The 21,904-nt window shown below is 50.1% G+C and overlaps 1 protein-coding gene across 32 annotated transcripts in view; it reads right to left on the reverse strand.

Moving 5' to 3' along the window:
• Positions 1 to 21,904, reverse strand: part of Celf4 (CUGBP Elav-like family member 4) — a 278,755-nt gene that overhangs the window by 25,962 nt on the left and 230,889 nt on the right. For 16 of the 32 annotated variants that reach the window (XR_007832474.1, XM_051163623.1, XM_051163602.1 and 13 more), the window contains exons 4-5: positions 469 to 597; positions 153 to 232 (exon numbers count right to left, since the gene is read on the reverse strand). Coding sequence is in view for 31 of the 32 variants with exons in the window: in XM_051163623.1 (XP_051019580.1) it covers positions 153 to 232; positions 469 to 597 (209 nt within the window). In the remaining variant the exon portion in view is untranslated. The remainder of the gene's footprint in view (positions 1 to 152; positions 233 to 468; positions 598 to 21,904) is intronic. The other 16 variants (XM_051163624.1, XM_051163606.1, XM_051163603.1 and 13 more) reach the window with 1 other exon arrangement.

A 21,904-nucleotide genomic window follows, 5' to 3' on the forward strand; every position in this document is an offset into this window, starting at 1 on the left:
CCCCTGCTCTTTCTGCAGAGTGGTATTCTGAGGTCATCCACCGGTACCAAGTCTAAACCCCACATTTTTCTGGGTTACCTAAATCTACCCTAATCTGAGACATAGTGGTAAGGGTGATGAGACCCTGCACGCACCCCGAGGGCCACACTCACAGGCATGGTCTGGCTGCCATGTAGAGCGTTGATGGCGGCTTGTGCCTCAGCATGGGAGGAGTACTTCACAAAGGCGCACCCTGTGGGGATAGGTTAGGCTGAGCCATGGTCCTGAGGACCCAGAGAGAGAGAGAGAGAGACAGAGCGAGCGGAGAGAACGTGACCCAGATGAGCATAAAATGTTAAGAAAGAGGGGCAGAGCAGAGAGACCCACGGCCTCCTCTCCTCTTTGTCTCAACGAGGACCACCTGAGGGCGGCTCTAGCATCCTTCACAAGCCTGAGCTCGAGCGCGCGCGCGCGCGCACACACACACACCCTTGCTGTTGCCGTCCGGCCCGCGCAGGATAGTGCACTCCTCGATGTTCCCGAAGGCCTCGAAGAGGCGGCGCACGTCGTCCTCGGATTGTTGCTTGTTGAGCATGCCCACGAAGAGTTTTCTATCTTCTAGAACAAAATTAGGAGATGCTTACCCGGGCCAGGGGCAGAGCAGTGGGGAGGTGGGGTGGGGCGCGCCAGTAAAAGGCAGCGGCGGGAGAGGGAAGGGCAACGGGGTAGGGGGAGGAGCTTGACGGGAGGGGGCGGAGCTCACAGCCAAAGGGAGAGGGAGAGGGAGGAGTTTGACGGAAGGATTGGGGACTTTCAGCCCGGAGCAAAAAGCCAACTGGGAGGGTGAGGGAAGAGCTCGGAAGAAAGAGACGGAGCTCACAGCCAGAGGTGGGGGGGGGGGGGGGGGGGGGGGGGGGGGGGAGGAGCATGGCTGGAAGCAGCTAGGTTACTGCCAGCGCACCGTGGTGGTGGCAGGAAGGGAAGAGTGGAGGTAAGGGGAGCAGAGCATCCAGTGCAAGTGGCTTCAGCGAGGAGTGGGAACTGGATGGCAACAACTCCCTCTGCCTCCTCCTACGTGAAGGCAGCACTCTGAGAAGCCTAGTGTCTGACTTCTGGCCTAGGTCACAAGTGTCGTCTCAGCTGCCTTGTGTTCCCTTCCTTCCTCTAAACCCCATCTTCTCTGACGCAAGAGTGAGTTGCAACAGGACGTCTTCCCAGAACCTTAGCTGGTGCCGTTTGTTCTGCATGGGAGGACCTGGGTCAAGTCCTCTTCTAAGTCCACCTCTTGCCCAATGGGCCTTGTACCATCTCTCACTTGTCTCACTGCTTTGCCTGTGAGATTGGTTTCTGTCTGGCTTCCCTCCTCACCATCCCATCTCCGGATTGCTCTATGGAGGAAAAGGCTAGACCTTCCTGCTTCAATATGAAGCCCTCAGTGTGATTGTGGAATGGACCCAGTGACAGCATGCTCTGTTCAGAGCAGAACACTCCCTCCCTAGCCACCCCAGGTCCTCCACCCCAGCCCGATGCACTCATTCATGATGAATGGATTTTTAGCTCTTCTCCTAAACCGCTGGATACCTTGTGAACTCGTGCGGGAGGGGGGGGGGTGGACAGGGGGGCGGTCATGGACCAGCTGCCTGGCCCTCTACCATATTTGGACAGTCAAAGTTCTGGGTCTGCCCCAACCTGGGCTGCTCTCCCCCTCTAGGGGTCATGGCAGGCTTGTGAGTTCACACCGCACTTCATTTTCAGTATTACAGTGCTTCGAACTCACCAACTGCAAGCTCTGGGGTGGTGTGGGTGGGGGTGGGGTGCGGTGGATGTCAGAGACCAAGAAGAATGTGAGTGGAAATAATAAGGGGTGCGGTGGAGAAGACAGGGAAAAACAGCAAGTAAAAAGATTGGAGGCGGAGACTCGGGAGAAACTGGATGGGTAGAAAGAAGGGAAAAATGAAGACTAGAAACTTTAGATCTCGATTTTTCCTAATACTACAACCCTTCCTCATGTTGTGGTGACCCTGGCCATAAAATTGTTTTTTGTTGCTACTTCATAACTAATTTTGCTACCATTAGGTAAGGTAAACATCTGATATGCGAGATATCTGATATGTGACCCCTGTGAAAGGCTCGTTCATCCCCCAAGGGGGTTATGACTCACAGGTTGAGAAAGGGAGGTGGGAGCCCTTAGGTTTGCCTCGGGAAGTGGCCACAGGCCACGCTGAAGTGGAGGAAGAGTTTTCAGTACTTCAGTGCAGCAATTGAAGCTTGCCTCTGCCCCAGCCAGGTGCCCAAAAGGCTAAAATCCTGGTAGCTTCCTAATCCCTGGCCTTCCCACTCTAAACTCTCTTCCCACCCTTCAGAAAGACATGACGCCTCCTTTGTGATGTTGATTTAAAAGCTGGGGCTCAGTTCCTCACCTCACTCTCCTCCCGATGTCTGAATGTATTCCTCTATTATTGTGACTGCGTTGTGATTGCATTAAAACTCACCTATGGTGGGGTGCCTTTCTATCCTGTCTCTTCCCTGTTGCCAGTGGTGTTTCCCCCCTAAATTGTTCTTCCCCATCCCCCAGTCCCCCTCTAGTGCATATACCTCTCTGGAGACCATTCTCAACATGTAGGGTGCCAAGCTGCCCCTTTGCTGATCATCTTGATGACCCCCAGGGAAACTGTGGCTCACTTTTTCCAAAAGCCACAAGACAGCAAAAACAGACCTGGCCCCAAGACTTCTTCCTTCCTCTCTGGAGAAGCCTGCAAAATGCAGAGTTCCTATCTGGATCCTGACTGTCAGCGGCTTGCACTCTTCCTTTCCATTTGGATTTTGTTACCATGGAGCTAGTCCTAAAGCTTGTGTTTCATATCAAGCACTGGAAGGATCCTGAACCTAAAGTGGACCTGCTGGGCAGGCCTAGCACGATGTACTCAGTTTCCTGGCTTCCCAGGTATTTAACTAACTGCTTTGTGTCTCAGGTTTCTAAGTCTATAAAATGAGAATGGTGTGGCCTTCCTACCTACAGTTCTGGGAGTTGCTGCAGGGAGAGTGGCCTGGTGAACAGTAATACGATTATTTGGGATTCTTGATGATATCAGAAGAGGAAATGGATGTTGTTTCTCCCTGGTTTGCGCTGCCCTGATTTGGCTACAAAAGTCTCTGTTCTGTGATGAGTGAACTACAGCCAAGGTCTCATCTACATCCCAGGGCCCTTGCGGCTGTCTGTGGCTATTTAAAACTGGGAGTGCTGGGGTTGGGGAGAGGGTTCAGTGATTAAGAGCACTGTCTGCTCTTCCAGGGGACCTGATTTCAAGTCCTAGCAACCACAGGCTGGCTTACAACCATCTATAATGTGATCTGATGCCCTCTTCTGGCATGCAGGTATACATGCAGGTAGAGCACTCATATATATTAAATAAATAAATCAATCTTAAAAAAGAAAAACCTGGGAGTGCTGGGGCCTGTGGACGTGCAGAAGTGCCTGGAGCTCCGGGGGCAGGAGAGTGGCATTCTGAAAGGTAGGTGCCAGTCCCAGGGTGGGCAGCTTGGCTTTGGATCTGGATGTCATAGCCCCATGAGAGATAAGCTTGAGCTTATCTCTGGACCCAGAAAAGTGTTGGGTGAAGGTATTTATAGGCACCATTGGAAAGACCAGGCCAGGGCACGCAGTGCCTTTTGTCTCTCCTCTCTGGCTGTCCCCTCCATCAGTGATTACTGAGAACTTATTGTGTGCCTGGGAAATGAATCTGAGATGAGCCTGGGTGAGGGTGCTTCTGGGTTTTTCTCTCAGTAGGTTGTAAGGTTGTACATGGGGATCCAATTTTTTTTGCATTATGGGCCCAGAAACTCTGCCGTGGAGCCCCAGAGAGTAGTCATGCCTGGATTCCTGGTGGAGGGTCATATCTAACAGTAGGGCTGGCTGGGCAAGAGACATGGCTCTGCCCAGGAAGTTCCCAAGAAGAGGTGTGCTGGATGTGACCTGGAGCATCTGAGCAAGGACTCAGGGGAGTGTTTTTGACTACCTGTCTCACCTGCTCCCATGTGATTCTACACTTGAGTATGCGATGTTCCCTGTTCCTCTTCTTCCTCTCTCTTCCCATTCCCTGCCAGGGCTTGTATCTGAAGCATATGCTGCTATCCCTTATAACAAACTCTCAACTTTGTCTCCCTCTGGCTAGCCTAGAACTCTTTTCTGCAGTGTAGTCAAGGGTACGGCTGTACCTAAGTGGAGGTCCCTTCTAGTGTCAGGGCTTGCAGCAAGGGACTTTGAGTCCCAGCTTCTCATTTGTGTCCTCACTGCTCTCCCTCCCAACCAGCACATAGCACCTCATATTCATCTGGCTGGGGGAGAGCTTTATTCTCTTGGAGCTCCAATCTGACTCTGAGCTTTCTCTTCCTAGAAAATGTGCTGGGATGAGCCTCCCAGAAAGCTAGCTAGTGGAGTGTGTCAAGAGGCAGCAGAAATCTGTTTGCAGGAATCTACGGCCGTGCAGACGGATGAAGACTCCCACACTCACTCGTTTTGTCCTACTTTGTCCTGAGATATGGGTTCAGGAGGAAGGGTTCTCATTATAACAGGAGAGTTTACAACCCAGGAGCGTTGCTGTACCACTAAATGGAAGGCTTGATAAGGACAGCCCTTGAATGGGAGGTTCAGGGTCTGTCTTGACTTAGCTGGTCAATCCCCACCCCAGCCTCTCAGGAGCATATTGTTGGCCACCCAGGGGGATTGGCCCCAGAATGGCAAGGAGTGGAGGCAACAGAGCTACTTGATTTGCCAAACGCCAACATCTTGATGACACTGCCCAAATGCCAGTTAAATTTTCAAACTTTGATTTACCCATTACCATCAGCACTAAACATTTCCTGTTTGAAGTACATGGCTGTGGGGGCACCATGGACCTTGATCAGATAGTGAATGTTCTCCTTCCTTCCTTCCTTCCTTCCTTCCTTCCTTCCTTCCGTGTGTATGTGTATGTGTTACAGAATTTTCCTCCAGGTGCTAGGGCATGGCTTGCATGTTGGGGGAGGCACAAGCTAGGGAGAACCCTGTAGTTAAGGGAAGTGAGTGGGGCTGAATGGTTTCTGGTTATCTGCCTGGCGAGTAGGGATGATGGGAGTCAAGGGGATGCCAAGACTGCAGTTTAGAAGTGACGAGAACAGGTCACAGGTCTCCAGTGACCGAACCGGAGGGAGGCTTCTCTACTACCCATAAGGCTTTAGCCCAGGTGTGGTCAAGGCAAGAGTCCACAAACCCCTCTTCTGGGCAGAGCCTGGAGCACTGGGGCATCCCATGCTGAACGCTCCAGAGTCTCTTGGGTACTTGTTTACTGTGGAGTTGCTCCCCATTGAAGATGTGATCCTCAGTAAATCCCTGAAGCCCCATAGACATGAAGTTGGGGTTGGCTATTATGTATAATCTTTCTTAAGTGGATTACAGGGTGTCACAGCTGACAGGACAGGAAGAGCTAGGTATCCCTGATAGCAAAAGAGGCACTTTCAAATTCTGCTTCTCACACTTTCTGGCTACGGAACTTTAGACAAGGCATATGATCTCCCTGGGCAGGGCCAGGTGAGATAGAAGTGAGTTGGATTTTATGAAACTCTTAGGACAGGGCCTGGCACAGAATACATGTTCAATAAATGCCTGTTACTGTGATTGTTTGTAGGCATTGCTGCTGCTTACCCACAGGGTGCTAGCTGGTCAGCTGTGGAGCACTGAACTAGACAGCCATGCCAGCCCAGACAACCTAAGAAACCAGATTTTCCTTAAACCTCCCTGGGCATCAGTAAGTATTTCCAGGATCACTGAGAGGCTCCCTAGCATCCTTTAGGAAACCTACCGTGGTAGATCCAAAACAAGGAAAAACTACCTGCTCTGCCCAGCTACACTGAGCATCTCCACATGACATTTCCATTAATTCCTCCAGGCCATATCAGTCAAGCATCTGTGGGTCCAAATGAACAAGTAGGGACCACACCAACTCATCTGAACCTGCAACTATGTGTGCAGTTTTCAAAGTTGCCAGACTATGCCATTCCCAAGCCCAGAAGCCTCTGTGAGCTCTTCTATGTTCCCCCTGGCAGCCATTTCACTGCCTCCCAGAGTATCACCCAGCCGCACAGTTGTCCTCTATACAGGAAGGCCACAGGCAAGGATCACCTTCTCCTGGATGGTCACCCACTGCTTAGGCAGTACATGTAGTTCTTACTTTCACTGGACCCAGCCAGGAAAGCCAACCCAGCTTTGGGTCCATCTGAAGCTGACAGCCAGGTTGCTGTCCTCTTCACTTGGGTCTCAGGGGTCAACTGCCAGGCCTCAGAGGAGCCCTTGCGTGAGGAGAAGGATAACGTCCTCTTCCTCTTTGCTCCCTCCCCCTACACACACACACACACACACACACACACACACACACACACACACTGTGACAGACTCAGAGCAGTGACAGGCAGCTGGGCTGGGACCTGCCTCCTGAGGATGAAAGGCTTCCTGCCTGGGAAGAGGCTGAAGGAAACATCAAACCAGATCAAAGGCTGCTAGGATGGGCACTGCAATGGAATGCAAATGAAGACCCTCACCCCTGTAGCCCCCATGGGCAAGGCAGTCCCAGGCCTTGATCTGACTGGTCCCCTCCAGGACTGGGCTGTTTGATGTTGGTGTGGGAAGAAACAGAAGCTAGAGAAAGTGCATCCATTCCCCTTTCTCCTGCATTCCTTTAACCAGATTTATTCTCCCTTCTCTTGAGCCCCTGCCCCTATTAGATGGAACCAACCACTACCAATTGCTTTCTCATTCTCTCTGATATGATCTCCAGAGCCCGATCTCTACTCTCCAAACAGCAGCTAGAGCGTCAGTTAAAACTCAGTAAGAGCCTGTCTTCCTTGTGTTCCACACAATAGCATCTATCTCTAGTAACTGTGCTGAGCCCTACTGACCCCCAACTCCACTCTGCTCTTCCACGAATGAATGACCATGGCTCCTCAATAGACAGTGCCTAACAGGCCTGGCATGGAGTAGATAATCAATGAACATTTGCTGACATGAATGAATAAATTCCTCTGCTCAGTGAGTATTGGGGGTTGGGCTGGAACGGGGCTGGACTGGTGAAAGGTGCAGGGGACGCAGGAAACCCTCAGAAAGTTATAAAAAAAAAAAAAAAGAAAAGAAAAGAAAAGAGCATCCTCTGGAGATGAGTGGGCACCAGCCACAGTGAGAGTAGAGTCTAGAGCAGTGTTTCTCAACCTGTGGGTCTCGATGCCCCTTTTTTAGGTCAAATGAATCTTTCACAGCAGTTGCCTAAGACCAATGAAAAACACAGATATTTATATTACAATTCATAACAGTAGCAAAATTACAATTATGAGGTAGCAGAGAAAATAATTTTATGTTGGGGGGGGTCACCACAAAATAAGGAATAGTATTAAAGGATCTAAAGGGTCACAGCAATAGGAAGGTTGAGAACCACTGGGCTAGAAAGATGGCACTATGGGCTTGATGCCGGAGGACTCATGGGCGTGTTGCTAAGGTTTGCATGCATGTGCACCCGCTCTGCTTATGCATGTGCGCATGCGCACACACACCATCGCCATTACCACCACCACTACCACACCCCTTCTTCCTTCCTCTCCTTTTATCAACTGGTATCCATGTACCTCTCCAAAAGCATGAGCCCTGAACCTCACCTTTGATAATTGGAAGCCTTGTCAGGTCTCATTTCCCTTTCCTGTGCCCATCGTGGCCCAGATAGGTTCTGTCTGGCTCCCTAACTCATAGCTCCATCAGTCTTCTGTGGCTCACTGGACTCCCAGCGCCCCCCCCCCCCCCAGTTTTGATGTCCCTACATGATGAAAGCACGCAGGATGGCCCTCTAATGCTATGGAGCTCCCAAATGTCCTAGGCATGCCTGCTCTGATCCTGCCGCATCAGCAGAATCTGTTCCATTTATCCAATGGCGACTAGGACCTGGATGCTGAAGCGAATGCCCTACGGGCATGGCAGAAATTATTGACAGTGCACGGAGGTAGAAACTGAACCACATAGAGGGTAAGGATCTATCCAAAGAACTTTGATTAATACTTTGGAGAAGACAGGAGCCGTGCCATGTGGCCTGAATGTAACTGTGCCTCACAGGCTTCTACCATTGCTCCTGGTGGAAGATGCAGCTGCATAGAAATCTCACTCTCTGTTTTCTCTCTCCTCCATCTTTGCCCAGACTGGCCAAGTGCCCAATAACCACACTGCTTTGTGAGGGCCAAGGCCGCAGCTCAGAGCTCAGAGGTGGGTGACTGGACAGGGCACTCATAGCCTGCTGCTCAGTTCCCAGGGGTTAAACTCACAATCATTGCTGGTTGTCTGGAGAACACATGAAGCCTCAAACTCCCAACACAGTCTTGTTCACCCCTCTGCCAAAAGTCCTTGTTATGAAATCTCCTGGGTGGCCAAAAGGTAAATCTCTCTGCTTTGGAGTTTACAAGCTGCTAGATCTGGGATATAAGGAATTTTTTTTTCTTCCAATCACATGGAACTTCTGAGTTTCAGGTACCATGGCCTGAGCCATCCTCTGACTATAGTCTCCTTCTCCTTCCCCTAATGTCTCCCTCGTTGCTTGGCATCTGTTCAGGCCAGAAGGGCAGAGCTTGAGACATATTTAGGGAGACAGTCCTAGAACTTGGGGTCTCTTATCACCTTGTAGAAGTGGAGAGCAAGGCAGAAATGGTTCCTACATTATTGTGTTCTCAGAGGTGAGACATTGATTGCCTTGGGGTCCCGAGTTGGGCCAGATCCGAATCCTGGCATTCTGTACAGGTTCCGGGTGGAGAGAGTGAGTGAGGCCACACCCACTTCCCTTGCCGCTGCTCTTCCTGACCTTCCATCTGTGAATCAGGCACATCAGGGCTCCCAGCAGGAACATAGGACATGTGGTGGCTTTAGCTAGAAGTCACCTTTCGCTGAGGCGGCAGTGCGCAGTCATCCCTCCAGGTAACTGATTATGCATTTGATCGGCCACATTATCCTTCCCAGGCGCGCAGTGCACAACAGAAGGCCCGGTGTTCTGTGGGGACTTCTCAGCAGCCGAACCCTGTTGTCTAATGGGGTTTCCGCTGGCGTCTGGCACAGTAGCCGGCATTTCACCCATCGCAGGATAATTTATAGCATAATGGGGCCTTTTTCCCCCTTTATATCATGCTGGAGAATAAATTATGGCCAGTTTGTCCTCAGCTCTCAAGGAGACAGACAAAGCAGAGCTGCGTTCCAGCTACAGGAGGGGATTTCTGTGCAGGGATGGGGGCGTGTGTGGGAGGTGGCCACTGGCTCTTGACTGGTCCACAGGAGAGGAGGGGCCAGAGGATAAGAAACCAAGGACCACACCCAGCCACAGAGCTGGGAAAGAAATATAAGACCATTCGGAACTGTTTGCCTCTACTAACTAGCAAGAAGGGCCTGAAGTTGAGTCTTGCCTCTGGGCAGGAGTAAAGCCCAGGGCAGCTGTCACTGCCTGCAGACAGCCTGGCCTGGCTGTAGGCTGACCTTCGTGTGAGCCTCAGATCCTCCCAGCTGTGGTTTTGGCTTCCCACAGCCTCAGAGAAGAGGCATTCATAGCTTCTGTTTCTCCAGGAGCAATCGCCGCTTAAAGCACAAAGTGAGCCATGCTGGGGAGTCGGGTATATGTCTGTCCTCTGGCCTTCCACCTGTTTCTAATACTGAGGGAGGGCCATTCTTAGTGGGTGATGGAGCAGGCACAGGGATGCAAGCACTCGAGTCAGGGCAAGTCTGCTCCCTGATTCTGGACATCACAAAGATCTCTGGGTTCCTCAAGGAGGATGAGATCTTCAGAAGACACCCGACTCTATCTCTTTCAGAGTGACATAGTGTTGGGAATGCTTCCTGTCTGATTTGGGGGAGTCGAGAAAGGGGAAGGCTCTGTGCCAGCAGCCTTCCCATGGCTTCTCAAGCCCCTACTCTCCCTGCTCTCTTCTCTTGCATGGTCTCATTCATCTAGCAGGCTAGCCCTGCTCTGAAGAGAAATCTCGGCTCCTCTTTTATTATCCAGGCCTGTTCTGCTTTCCTGCATCCATCTACTACTCAACTCTCCTGGAGTCACTGTTGCCCTCTCTCCCGGAACCAAGAGAGCCTTTGCTTAAGTATACATTACGTTAACTCATGACTGATAATGGAGTCTAGAGAGCCACAGAGATGGATGGATGGTAGACATGATTAATAAAGGCTAGATATCCAGATTAAATGTTAGATGATAGATAGATACACAGATGAGAGAAAAATGATGGCTGGAAGTAGATAGATTTATGATGGATGGCACATAAAGAGCAATAGGTAAATGTGGGTGTGTGGATGGATGCTTCGAAGGCTTCTTAGAAGTTTGGATAAAGGTCTGAATATAAAGATCAAAAAACTTGTCACATGTGAGTTCTTAAAAGAAGGAGCCCTTACTGACTCCAGATCTGTCAGGAAGCCACCTGCCTCTCTACCCCAGGCCCTGAGCCGCTCTGTTTTCCAGTAGGTTTCACGTTGAGTACAGATTTCAATTGATTTGGTTATTTACAGACCCCTGAAAATTTACATGGTTTCTCTGCGTCTACTGGTGATCCAAGGTCAGCTCCTGAAGCCAGATACACCTGATGAGGACCTCCCCTCCAGGAAAAGAAGGACAGCCTCGGTCTAGGTGTTTGTTCACAAAGGCCAAGACCGCTAACCTCATGGAGCAGTTTGCGTTTTGAAGTGTGGCTGGCCTGATCCGACCCTGTAATTAGATGGCATGTGATGGCCCATGTGGTGTATGCAGGGATTTACTCTCGTGGTCAGAGACCACGGCCTGAGGGGAAATGTGAGGACTAGCCCGTCTTCAACACATACTATAGATCAAGCTCTGCACTGAGCACTCTGCCTTTATGAAGAGAGCACCCCTGCCACCCCATTACAGATCTAGGAAGGGAGGTGGAGAAGAGTTTGGCAGCTCTCTGTAGGTCCCAGGACTAATAAGCAGTAGAATTGATTTGAATCCATGTGGTCTGGCTCCTGAATGCTCATCTATGATATAAAAAGCAGCACCCCCCCCACCCTGGGACATGTATCAACCTCTGACAGACTTGTGAAGGCACAGGATTCTGGGAAGTACAGAGCAGACATTGTGTCTAATGTCCATTAGAACCAGAAGAGGAGTGTCAGCTTGCTCCGGAAAACAAAGTAGTCACCACCGGTACCTGGCTGGCATGATTAACCACAGAAGATCCTGCCCTTACCATTCATGGGATTTTCTGAAGACTCTGGGTGGCAGTATTGGGTTATTATGAAGTTCAGTTGATAGGGAGACAGAAAGAAGATCTTACATGTCCCCAAACCTACACACCAGCCCTGTGCTGCCCTGGATCCTATGTATCATTCATCAGTCGGTCACATAGTCATTGAGTCAGCAAATTATGTAAAATACCCTATTGAGAGATAAAAGACTTTGACCCTGGAGTAAACTTTTTTTTTTCTAAATTAGAGCACAATTGGCCCAAACCTGGAAGGTCTGGACACGATGGAATGCTAAGGTAGGATGAAAAAGGGTCGGCAGAGCGGACTGGGATATCACAGACCAGGATGCAGCATCTTCAAGGCTGGAGACCATGACCCCGAGGACTGGCCTTCTTCCCCTTCCTGCGGAAGCCAGAGCAAAGAAGGAAATCTGGGGACGAGAAAATGCAATCTTGGCACGGTTACGAGGAAGGAGAAAGGTGGGTTTTGAAGAGCAGGGCATGGTCCTCCCTCTGACGGGCCTCAAAGGAAGTTACACACACACACACACACACACACACACACACACACACACACACACACACACACTGCGTGTGCATGATTATTCCTGCAAAGTCCATTTTGTATGAACCAGGGGGTACTTTCGCCGCTGGGAGAGGAAGAGAGGCAGAGGCCTCTGGCTCACTAGCTCCCTCTTCTGCTGCAGCCAGACATCTTCCTGCCCATGTTGTGCGTTTGCACAACATGGTCCCTGACTCATTCGCTAGAGCTATTAACTAAGGCTCAGAAAGGCTGAAGCTCACACTGGCAGTAAGTGCTGGAAGGATTGGAGCTGGGGTCTGACAGCTAGACCACACCTTCTCTGCTCTACGCATGCCTGCCAGTCTATCGTTGGCAGTCTACCCCTTTAGGACTCAGAATTGCCCTCGCTTCTCTTCAGAGTGTGGTCTAAAATGAGGTGACTCTTGCCATTCCAGTGAACATGATTTAGACAGAAAACGCCTTTTATGATCAAGGAGAGTAGCTAAACTTCCAGGTCTGCATGCAGTGTCTCCAGATGGAAAAGGAGAAGCCACAGAAAGGATTAGGGTAGGGGTGACTGGAGATGGGGCTGTGGGGAACACTCAGACAGGGAGGCTGAACAGGGAAGGCAGGGCTGGTGGGAAGGCCTGAAATTAGTACCAGGAGCACAGTGTGGCCAGGGCCTGCATATACAACAAAAAGGGGACTATAGCAGCCAAGCTCAAGCTAGGGTGAGGGAGAGCAGGCTTAAGCGGCTAATGGAGGAAGAGGAGCTTGAGAGAATAAAGCTGTGCCTCTCTGGGACCACTCTTGGTAGAGAGTGCTCCCTGCCTGTCTTCACCCTACTCAACTGCATGAGCACAGTACGTGAATAGGCTTAGGGTAGCTGCATCACTTGAACTTCAAGTCTGAGTTACCTCTCGTTTTGTCTGCCAACTGTGCCTGAAATGCTCCTTTTTGTAGGTATCCGTGACTATTTTTCGGATGCGTATAGATGCTGCGGTGATTTAAAAACACATAAGTCCATTGGAAAGCACCACGGAATTCAAGGTAGCTGTTTGTCATTTTGTATTCTCTTGAACAATGGATACTCAAAGTGTAACATCTGTCAAGGGGGGAGCTGATGCATTTTTTGTGTTAAAACTGGCTTCCTCACCTTGAAAAGTCGGGGACTGCTGATCAGGAAGGGTGGTGGGAGCCCGCAAGCGGAGCAAGCACAGCAGTCACACTTCTCAGGAAATTTCAGCTCACCTGAGAGGCCACAGCTCCTAATCTACAGTGGGGCGGAGCCACCCCAGACCTGCGGTTAGCAAACTGCTTCTGGTCCTGCCCTCCACACACTGCTACCTGGCTCAGATTCTGTCCTCTGGGCCTGAACCGCAAGCTCATTCTGAGATGTGGCCAAAATGACGTTATTGGGGGTATTGCATCCCACACAAGGCTCCCAGCAAACACCCGACTCAGTATTTCTGTTGCTACAGCAGGGCATGGGTCCTCTGGTGAGGTAGGGTGGGCTTAGGCCTGCCACAGAGTACCAGCTCTATAAGCAGTGTTGTAACAAAGAGCAACAGTAACCCACAGACTGAAGATCAGCAGTCTGAGCCAGTTCCAGTTGGGAGGGAGGCGGGGCCAGGACCCACATACACAGCGCTGTGTTCACCCACAGCCTGGCTGATCATCTACTAGGGAAGAGAAATGCTGTTATCCTGGACTCAGTGGCTAGTGGGTAGGGTCTTGTCCTCAGCTGTGATCAGCTCTGTATTTGGGGCGGGAGACGTGGGTTGGACTGCAGCGATGGCATGGCCCGATAATCTGGTCTGAAGTTACAAGTACTTAGGATCTTTTTGACTGACTAGTGGCTGTCCATAGCATGGTCACTTCTCCTCACGATGCTCTTCCATCCTACTGCATTGAGGGCATCCCTCAGAGTCCCCAGAGTCTCCAGATATCTGCTAGAAATCCTATTCTGGTTAACTTCACCCAAACAGTATGCATAAACAGGTCTAGTTCACATCAAACCCATCAGTGCCTTGGCCAGCCCAGGAGAACCTAGTGTTCCCTGCTATGGTTTAAATGTTTGTATCTTCCCAAAGGTCATTCAGAGAAGCACTGACATGAAAAGTGATGGTTTTAGGGACCTCTCTCAGGAGACTAGGTCATGAGGACGGAACTGGTTCCTTTAGAATAGAAGCCGGAGGACCGAGGCTGTAGCTTAATTAGTAAAGCACTTGTCCAGCGTGCACAAGGCCCTGGGTTCGAACTCCAGCATCTCAGAGACCAGAGCTTGGCCCATGCCTGTGATCCCGCATTTGTGAGCTGAAGGCCAGAGAATCATAAGTTCAAGGCTATTTATGGCTACATGGTACTGCATATATCCTGAAGGGTGTTCAAGGCCAGTCTGGACTACACAAGATCTTATCTCACAAAAGGCTTTGGGAGAGCTCATGTGTGCCTCTTCTGTGGAGTTAGGCTAATGGACACTGAATCTGCTGGCACCCTGGTCTTGTATTTCCGGGCTTCCAGAACTACGAGAAAGAAATTTCTGTGGTTGATGAACTACCCAGATTACAGTATTTTGTTAGAGCAGCTGGAACAGATTGTGATTCTCCCATTGAACATCTTGTCATTTCCATGACAGATATCATGTCAATACATATTTCTTTCTAGAAAAATTTAATATGTGCCTCCAAAGCCTTACTCTGAAGGGATGAAGATTTATGGTGACATATCAGGCTCCATGACGGGGAAAAGATGTAAAATAGCTCGGGGTGGGGAGACCACCGTGAGATGCTCAAAACGCCTCCTTGAAGTTCCTACCCTTTGGCTGGTCTGTGTGTGGAGAGGGCATTCCAAGAAAACCTCTAGCCTTAACATTTTCCCTGATGCCGGAAGTGACCCACCCAGACAGCTACTTAGCACATTTCCTGGAAGGGGGAGGAGTGGCCTAAGCTATTAGTGGTGCCTAATGATATTTGCATAGACTAACAGACTTAATGCAATCATGAATGCCACAATCCCAAGAAAATAATGAAGAAATCCATTACAAAGTCATAAAGCAACGAAGTCAATACAGTAATAACCTGATCCTGTGTTAGCTATAATTTCATCTCCTGCTGCAAGGCAATTTCACAAAACTCACCGTTTCTGGACACTTTTTATAAATTTCACCTTTGTTTGAGATAATTAATTAACAAAATAAAAAAACAGCTTCTGGCATTTTATACAGTAAATTAGTCATTAGTCTAAACTGGCAGGCTGTAATACAATTTATGAAGATGGATGTGCTGGGATTTCTAACTTTTCTTCACTTGGCTTGGAACTTTCTCGTTGGCAAAGCTCGGGGGGCGGGGGGAGCGGCTGTCTGGTGGCATAGCTTATGTTGCACCATCAGGAACTCTGAAAGTGGTTGGGATGAAGGACAAATGGAAGATCTGTCCACATTGCTGGGTTTGTGGGACCCCTGGGGTCCTTGGGGTCCCATGTTTGTTCCCTGGGCCATCATATTACAGAGAACAGCGTGGCGCTCAAAGCCGCAGCCTCTTCTCCATGGAGGGGTCATGGAGGCTGTGTTCTCTCTAAGACCCTGGGAGAGCACCCTTCCCCGCCTCTGCCTTGCTTCTGGTGCTTGCCGGCAGCTCTTGCCTTCTTTCAGTGAGCAGCTCCTTTCATTGTCACATCCCGCTTTGCCTTTTCCCTCTGTGTTGGTGCAGTATTTTCTCCTAAGGACACCACTTGCATCAGAAACTCCCTAGTCCCCTGTGACTTCACCTAAGCTTGGCTACATCTGGAAAGATCCTCCTTCTAAGTAAGGCCGTATTCACAGCTTGTGAGTGGACATGAATTTGGGGAGGGGGCACACTATTCAACCCACTAACAGACACTAAAGCCTAGGTGAATACTGTCCTTACTCTGGCACAAACAAAGGAATAGTGTGGGTCACCCTGAGCTATCCATAAGGGCAAGATGGCCCACCCAGCAGGGGCTGGCCACTGAAAACGTGTGCTTTCCCGAGACATAGCAGGGCTGGCTGGTGAGGTTCTGTAGATCTCCCTGAAAGGGTCAGCCCCATCCATTCTTCTGCATCTCCTTCCTAGAGGGAGACTCATAGTTTTCATCAACTTTCTCAAGGCTCCAGGGCTAGGAGTGCTGTCTGATTACCATGAGAAATGTGAGGGTCCAGAGGAAGGGAGAAATGACACAAACTTACTAACTGGCAGATTCCTTCTAGATATGCAGTTGTACAAAATGACCCACAATGTTTCTGCTTCCCTCTCCGCTGGGGTGCAGGCCATGGGCATTAAGAAGGGGGTACTGCAGAACCTGCATTTCTGCTGGGCAGGGAGAGGGTGGAGGGACAAGCTGGGGGCTTCTGTGTTCTGGCAGGAAGAATGAGAACCTCATGGGGAGACGTCTTTGATCCTCAAATATATCATCAGCATATCCCATCCCTGAGACAGTGTGGGGCCTCCAAAGTTTATAGCTTCTGCCTTGCCCACTCTACAAAGTGCTTGGTAAGTGTTCTACAGGATGGTATGGTGCCACAGACAAGCGAGGACCACACAGGACAGCAGGGACCTGCTTTGCTGCCCTGAGTTAGAGACAACTCTGCCACCAGGCTCTACTTGGTGACATGATACAGGTTAGGCCCTATTTTTTCCATGTATCCAAGGGGCGCCCACTTAACAAACAGACAGCCAGTTCCTGGGCTGTCAGTCCTTGTGAGGGAAGCTTACTAACTCCCTACCAGGAGCCCACAGTTGCTCTCAAGCCACCAGAGTGACAATTACATTTCAGAATTTTGGCAAAGGTTCTCTTTAGGATTTCTGCCAGTTGTTGGTTTTTTTTTTTTTTTTTTTTTTTTTTTTAAATAACCTCCAGCCTCTTCACTTGTGAAAACTTACACCCTAGTCCATTTCTGGGCCTCACGATACCTGAGGTGACTTTTGGCAGCCCTGTGTGCCCACGGGCCTGTTTAATTTTTCCTCCTAGGCCCATGCCCCAGAGTTTGCTATATTTGATCTTTTGACCTGGTTCTGATCTTAATAACTGCTATTTTAAAAGCATTGTTTGCCTCCATCCTGAGGACTAGATCTTTAAGCTGGTAAAGATGAAACTCCTCCTCTTTTCCCAGACACCACTACTCATTTAGTCTTCTAGCAGGCATAAGTGGGAACACCTGGCCATGGGATCCTGGCGGCCCACAGCTGAAACCTGGGATGGAGGATCATCCAGACTGTGTGTAAAACAGCCCAAAGATCAGCAGTGCCCCCTCTTCCAGGGAGTGCTGCCATAGGCCCCCCCACCCCCACCCGTCATGTCCATGTCTCCTGGTACCCTCTCACCGGGGCCCTTACTTCCTGCTGACGTCCTTTCCTAAGACTGAAGAGGATGAGGCTCGTGCCCTGGCACCCAGCACAGGGCCTGGCGGGTGGCTGTGTCGCCTAACATTTTTTGAAACAATCAGATGGATGAATAAAAAGCTTCGTGGAAGACGAGCACTGGAGATACAGCCCCAATGGGTGGAGCGCTTGCCTAGCGTCTACAAAGCCCTGGGCTTAACAATCAGCACCATATAAACCAGGTGTGGTGGCACAGAACTGCAAGCCTGGCATTTGGAGAGCAGTGACAGGAAGGAGAGGAAAAGTTTGAGATTATCATCAGATACACAGGGAGTTCAAGGCCAGCTTGGGAAGAGAGAGGGAGAGGGAGGGGTGGGCAGAGAGGGAGCGGGGGAGAGAGAGACCAAAAATACAAGCTTGCTTCTACTTTGTTGAAACCCATCCCCACTCCGTCCCTCAGAGCCTTCTTGTAATAATGCACCCACCTATCTGATCTGCTCCTGCCTTGGAGTTTTAACTTTTCTGGGGTTTTCAACTTTGATGTTGCAAAGCTTCGCTTGATTTCTCCACTTTCATGGTTTGCTTCCCTGTGGCTCAAAGGCCTGGTGCCTGCAGCAGGGAAGTTTATGGGAGCCGAGGTCCCAAGGACCAGGCAAGAAACCAAGACAGTTAGGCTGTTTCCATGTTCTGGCTATTATGAATAAGGCTGCTATGAACATGGTTGAGCAAATTTTCTTGTTGTGTGCTGGAGCATCAGCCTAAGTGTCCCTCAGTAGAAGAGTGGATAAAGAAACTGTGGTACATATACACTATGGAATACTACTCAGCTATTAAAAACAAGGAATTCCCGAAATTTGTGGATAAATGGATTGAGCTAGAAATGATCATAATGAGTGAGTTAACCCAGAAGCAGAAAGAATCAAATGGTATATACTCACTTATATCTGCATACTAGCCCAAGGGGCATGTCCCACGAAAGCCTTCACTTACCAGGAAACTGGGACAGAGGGGAAGGCATCCTATTGGGACTCTAAATGAGAGACGCATGGGAGAACAGCAAAATAAAAGGATCCAGAGGGTCCTAGAAATCAACAAGTAGAACAATATGATAGGCAGATTTGGGCCCAGGGGTCCCGCTCAAACTAAGGCACCAGCCAAGGACAATACAGGAGGTAAACTTTAAACCCCTTCCCAGATCTAGCCAATGGTCAGAATATTCTCCACAGTTGAGTGGAGAGTGTGATACGACTTTCTCACATACTCTGGTGCCTCACATTTGACCATGTCCCCTGGAGGGGGAGACCTGGTGGCACTCAGAGGAAGGACAGCAAGTAGCCAAGAAGAGACTTGATACCCTATGAGAATATATAGGGGGACGTAATCCCCCTCAGGAACAGTCATAGGGGAGGGGAATAATGGGAAAATGTGGGGGGGGGAGGAATGGGAGGATACAAGGGATGGGATAAACATTGAGATGTAACAAGAATAAATTAATAAAAAAAAAAAATTAAAAAAAAAAAAAAAAGAAACCAAGACAGGAAACAGAGCCTAAGCTTCTGAGGCTCTCCCATTGTGTGGGGCTCACAAGGAAGGCGGGAGCTCAAGGGCTAATGGGGAGGAACACTGACCAGAGACCTTGTGTCCTTCTGTGCCACTGATGGCAGGCGGTGGCTGAGGGAGGACTCAGCTGTCTCCAGTGGCGCACGCCTCTGCTGCTGCTTCACTCCTCCAGTGTCATTTAATGTTTGCAGTTAAGTATTTACAGATACGTTCCCATGGCAACCGGGGACCTCAACGTTACTCTCACAATTCTGTTTTCTCAGATGTGTTTTCTCTGCCTGATAGCATAGTTTGCTGGAAGCTGGCCAGGTTATGAGTCATATTCCCAGTCCTGGGCTCCAGATAGCCTCTCTGCCTCCCACTTTGGAGGACAATAGGCTGACCCCACACACTCCTAAGGCCAACTGCCCTAGCTCATAGGCTTGTCAGGCAATCGGTTCTTGGGCCTGACACTCAGAACCCACCCAAATCCTCTCACTTTCTGGGTTCACTATAAGCCTCCTGTCTCTAAGAAGCCCTCAGAGCTTCCTTAACCCTACCAGGCAGATCTGAGCCTCTGGGCCCCACCAGTAATGGATGACATCATTCCTCTAGCCTCTGGCCCTGCAGTTGTTGAAGCTCTCTGCTTGTACTTCAATGGACCTCATGCCCCAACCCTCGCTCATGGCAGTGCATGTGGATCCCTATCCTGTGGATTCAAGCATTCATCCCGGTTTTGGGTTAGGTGTTGTTCCAGGTGAGGAGGTAGAAGGGGAACAGAGCTTCCCTCAAGGCATAGGGCTTATCTCTCAGCAGAGGAGGGGCGGACAATGATTAGGAAAAGATGGAGAAAGAAATGGCATATGAATGAAATGGCCTGACATGTGGCCTTGGTGAGGGGGATGCAGTTGCAGAGACAAGGTGAGTGGAAGTGACATCTAGGGAGAAATGCCCACCAAAGGGGACAGCTAGTACAAGGGATGGGACAAAGGTGTTTGAGGGACACACAGGAGGCCAGGAGGCAGGGCCAGCTGACCAAGGCATCACAGAGGCACATAAAGACTTTGAATCCACATCTGGGTGCAAATGACAAGCTCTTGCTAGAGCCACTGTGGTGAATGGAATTTAGAATCCAGGTAGAGGAAGGAAACTGTCTGTCCAGGAGGTATAGGAGGGCTCAGAGCCAATAGAGGGTGAAGGAGTGACGATAGATAAGGAAGACTGTGGGAGGTGAAACAAGACTCCAGTGTTACCTTCTGTGACTTCAACTACAGGAAGGGCCAGTTACTTGCGTGTCCCCAACAGCCCCCCAAAATGGTCATGCATGGTCTTGTTCTTGTCCAATCCTCCAGTGGACGCTGCCCCAGAAAGAAAACACAAGACTCCCTCTAGTGAACCAGCAGCTTCTGGGGCAAACTCGCTCCTTCCTACTCCCAGCTAGAATTCCTGGGGAGGAACTGCTTCTGCACCCCGAGCAGCTCTCCCCAAGCCAGGCTCTCCCTCTATCTGCCCATGCTGATGGGCTGTTTGGTGGAAAACAAGATATTGGACCAAATGGCTTTTCCCAACTCAGCCTCGCCCTCCCCTGAGGACTCACCTATTCTAGGCTGCCCTACTCCTATCCCACAAGGCCCTGGGAGTTGCTTGAAGCCCCTTTTCCTTCTGACCCTACTAGAAGCTAGAAGGCACTGGCTGCTAATGGTTCCTCCAGTGGCTGTGTCACTATTATAGCCTGTTTAGGTCACCGCCTTCAGTTGGTGTTATAAACACAATGCTGATGGCATGGTGCGTGAAGCGTTGAGCTCTCTTGTTCTTGCACTTCGTGGAGCCAGGGTGCCCTGGCTAAGCGCAGAAGAGACAGAGCCTGTGGGAAATGCCACTGTGGAGGAACTGGAGGCCCTGGCAGGTTGCCAAGCAGGCAGGGAACTGAACATGTCCCCAGGAACAAGACACCACAGGATTAAGCATGGCCGTGCAGAGAAGATATTCAAGGCTCTCTGGGGCCTCCAGAAAAGCCCTGGCCGCTCCAGGAGCACTATATGGGACAGAGAACGGCTAGGAGCACTTTCTTTGTCTCTCCAAGTGAGGACAAGTCAGGCCAGAGGTTGGGGACAGTCACTAGTGTGTGGAGGGTGGGTGCAGCCTGCTGTCTGAGGAGGCTGAGCAACTGGTTAGGAGCAAAGGCAGGCCTTGCTCTACTGTTAGCCAGTTTGCTCCTGCCCTCCTTCGCCTCTTGCAAGACTTCCTGTTCAGTGGGGGAGAGATTAATAGTTGAAATCCGCAGAAGGAGGGCTCTTTCCTCCACTACCCCCCTCCCCCAGTTCCCTCCAAAAAGAAAACAGTTGTTGAAATTGAAAAATGGTGTTCACTGAAGGGTTTAAAGACATTTTGAATTTAAAACATATTTTAAAGGTCATTTTAAGCCGTAATTATGTTCTAATGGTGGGGCTCTTAGCAAGAGGCAAGAGTCCCTTGGTTTACATTAGCCCAAATGCAAAGCAGCAATAGCAGGTTTCCAGTAGCTTTCAGAACCTAGTGGAGGGACATGAGTGGTGGGTAGTGGGGAGCTAAACTGGGTGCAGTCTGTACTCCCTTATTCTTTCCCCATCATGCCCGCCTGGGGTCCCTGGGAACAGTAAGCCACACCGTTAAGCGTGGCCCTGGCAGAGAAGGATCTTTCAAGACCTCCCCGGAGTCCGCCACTTCAATGACGTCGAGACTCACAGGGAGTGGAGCATGCAGGTCCCGTGTCTTCTGCGAGTGCGCCTAACAGCAGGCTCTTTGATCATTGAGGGCCCAATGTGTCTGGAGTCGAGGGGTGCCCCTGAGCTAGGGCCCAGGCTGCAGGCCTGTGCATATGTACTTCACAGCCTGTGGTTGATAGTATTTTGGGACAGACACCATTTTTTACTCTCCATCTCCAACTAGTAGTTTCCTCAGCCTGCTTTCCCCTACGTGGAGCATGGCCTGCTTCTGCAGAAAACCTCACCCTTATGGATGAGCACACACACTTGTGGAAAGGCTGATAGTGAAAACACACTGTGAGCACCTACTGGTCTCCAGATTTGAGAACTAGCCATAGGTGAGCGTGCCACGGGGTGGGGTGGGGGTTCTTTGACGAGGAAGACCGCAGACTGCAGAAGCTTACAGCTGAGTTTGTAGTACCACAGGCATTGTATTTAATTTGGGAGAGCTTCATGACCAAGGTATGAGGGTCATTAACAGAAGGACAAACTGAAGAAGAAATAACCAAATGCTTTGAATAAAGAAATAA

This window comes from Acomys russatus, chromosome 20 (assembly GCF_903995435.1).
Source record: "Acomys russatus chromosome 20, mAcoRus1.1, whole genome shotgun sequence".
Classification (NCBI taxonomy): Eukaryota; Metazoa; Chordata; class Mammalia; order Rodentia; family Muridae; genus Acomys; species Acomys russatus.